The 1,805-nt window shown below is 43.3% G+C and overlaps 1 protein-coding gene across 1 annotated transcript; it reads left to right on the top strand.

Annotated features, from left to right (window-relative positions):
- The first annotated feature begins 415 nt into the window (after nt 1-415).
- On the top strand, nt 416-1,400 carry LOC122502386. Its single transcript, XM_043612406.1, has 2 exons — nt 416-502; nt 852-1,400. Exons 1-2 carry the CDS (start codon nt 416-418, stop codon nt 1,398-1,400), a joined length of 636 nt encoding a protein of 211 aa, XP_043468341.1.
- Nucleotides 1,401-1,805: the final 405 nt, after the last annotated feature.

Below are 1,805 nucleotides of genomic sequence, written 5' to 3'. Positions count from 1 at the left end.
GATTTAGAAACTCTTGATGTTTATGAGGCACTTAAAGCATTCAGGGTTTATTTGTTAGGAATTAAATTTGTCGTTGTAACAGATTGTACGGCTGTACAAGCTACGGCTACAAAAAAGGACATACAACCGAGGGTTGCAAGATGGTGGGTCTATATGCAGGATTTCGACTTTGACATTGTTTACAGGCCGGGCATTCAGGGCGCACATGTTGACTATTTGAGTCGAAATCCTGTACAATGCTTGCACATTGATGTTACCGATAGTGAATGGATAAAAGTTGAATTGATTAAAAGTAAAGTCTGATACTAAACAATATTTCGATGTGTATGATTTAAGAGCGGGAGTAGTTTTTAGGCGTACTGAAAACGGAAACAAGTGGGTGGTACCGCGAAACTCGCGTTTTAACATCGTCAAAATGTGTCACGATGAACAGGGACACTTCGGTTTAGAAAAAACGCTAAGAAAAAGTCAAAGAGAATTACTGGTTCAAGGGAATGCGAAGGTTCGTTACCAAATACGTAAAATTATGCTTAAATTGTCTCTATTATAAACAGTCCTCGGGACGTAAACCTGGGTTCTTGCACCCGATAGAAAAAATTTCGATTCCTTTTCATACAATTCACATTGATCATGTTGGGCCGTTTGTTAAAAGTAAAAGATAGAATACACAACTGTTAAACATCGTGGATGGTTTTACAAAATTTTGTGTAATCGAGCCAGTCAGAAACACAAAAACAAAATGGGTAATACGATCCCTGGAACAAATCTTCACACTTTTTGGTGTTCCATCGAGAATAATAAGTGATAGGGGAACCTGTTTTACATCCCTACGATTCGCAAAATTCTGTCAGGAATATGGGATAAAACATGTACTAAACGCCACAGCCACGCCTCGAGCAAATGGGCAGGTAGAGAGGGTAAATTCGACAGTGGTAAGTGCCCTCGCAGCTTCCGGCGCGGGAGCGGAGGAAGACGACTGGGACCTTTTTGCGAAAAAGGTTCAGAGCGGAATTAATAATACTCCAAACAGGACCACTCGACAATGTCCATCTCAATTGCTATATGGGTTCAAGCCAAGGAGCACTGCAGGTGCGTCTTTGTTGGCCGCTACACAGGACACATTGGATGCTGTTGATTTGACTGAACTTCGACGTAGAGCAGGGGTGACTACTGATGATGAGCAAGAGCGCCAGAAAGCCAAATTTGACTCTAAAAGGTTTAAAGCTCCCAGGTATGCGGTGCACGACATTGTTATGGTTACTACAGAACAACCTGCGACTGGGACAGGTGGGGAGCTGTTAGCCAAAGCAAAGGGACCATTCGAGGTTGCGGCTTTTTTGCCAAACAATCGATGCGAAGTCGAGGACCTGAGGGAAATGAAGAAGGGAAGGGGAAGGTGAAGCGTTGTTGCTGTCGATAGCATGAGCAGGTGGATCGCCTTCGGTGCTCTGGACTAAAAGGAGAAGCTGCAAGGGGTAAGGATAATTAAATAATAATCAAGGTCCTTGAGTTTGTTTTAGTTTCCGGATATATACTTTGCACCTGAGGTGGTGTCAGAACTTGATTGAGAGCTTGCCACGAGATAATGAATCTGAAGCTAGTTCTAGTATCTTGTCAAAGGCTAAACAATAAGACGGCGAGTGACGAAATAGAGCGACAGCATGGCTGGAGCTAGTCACGGGCCGGAAATGAGATAGCTAGAGACCCACGGGATCTACGTTGTTTAATGCGTATGCTTATTGGGAATGTGATCTATGCTATTCCTGGTTGGTCTATGCAGGCATCCACAAGTGATATATTCGCAG

This window comes from Leptopilina heterotoma, unplaced genomic scaffold (assembly GCF_015476425.1).
Source record: "Leptopilina heterotoma isolate Lh14 unplaced genomic scaffold, ASM1547642v1 Lhet_228, whole genome shotgun sequence".
In the NCBI taxonomy this organism is placed as follows: Eukaryota; Metazoa; Arthropoda; class Insecta; order Hymenoptera; family Figitidae; genus Leptopilina; species Leptopilina heterotoma.
Note: the sequence above shows the minus strand (reverse complement) of the source record. Positions and strands in the feature narration are given on the sequence as shown.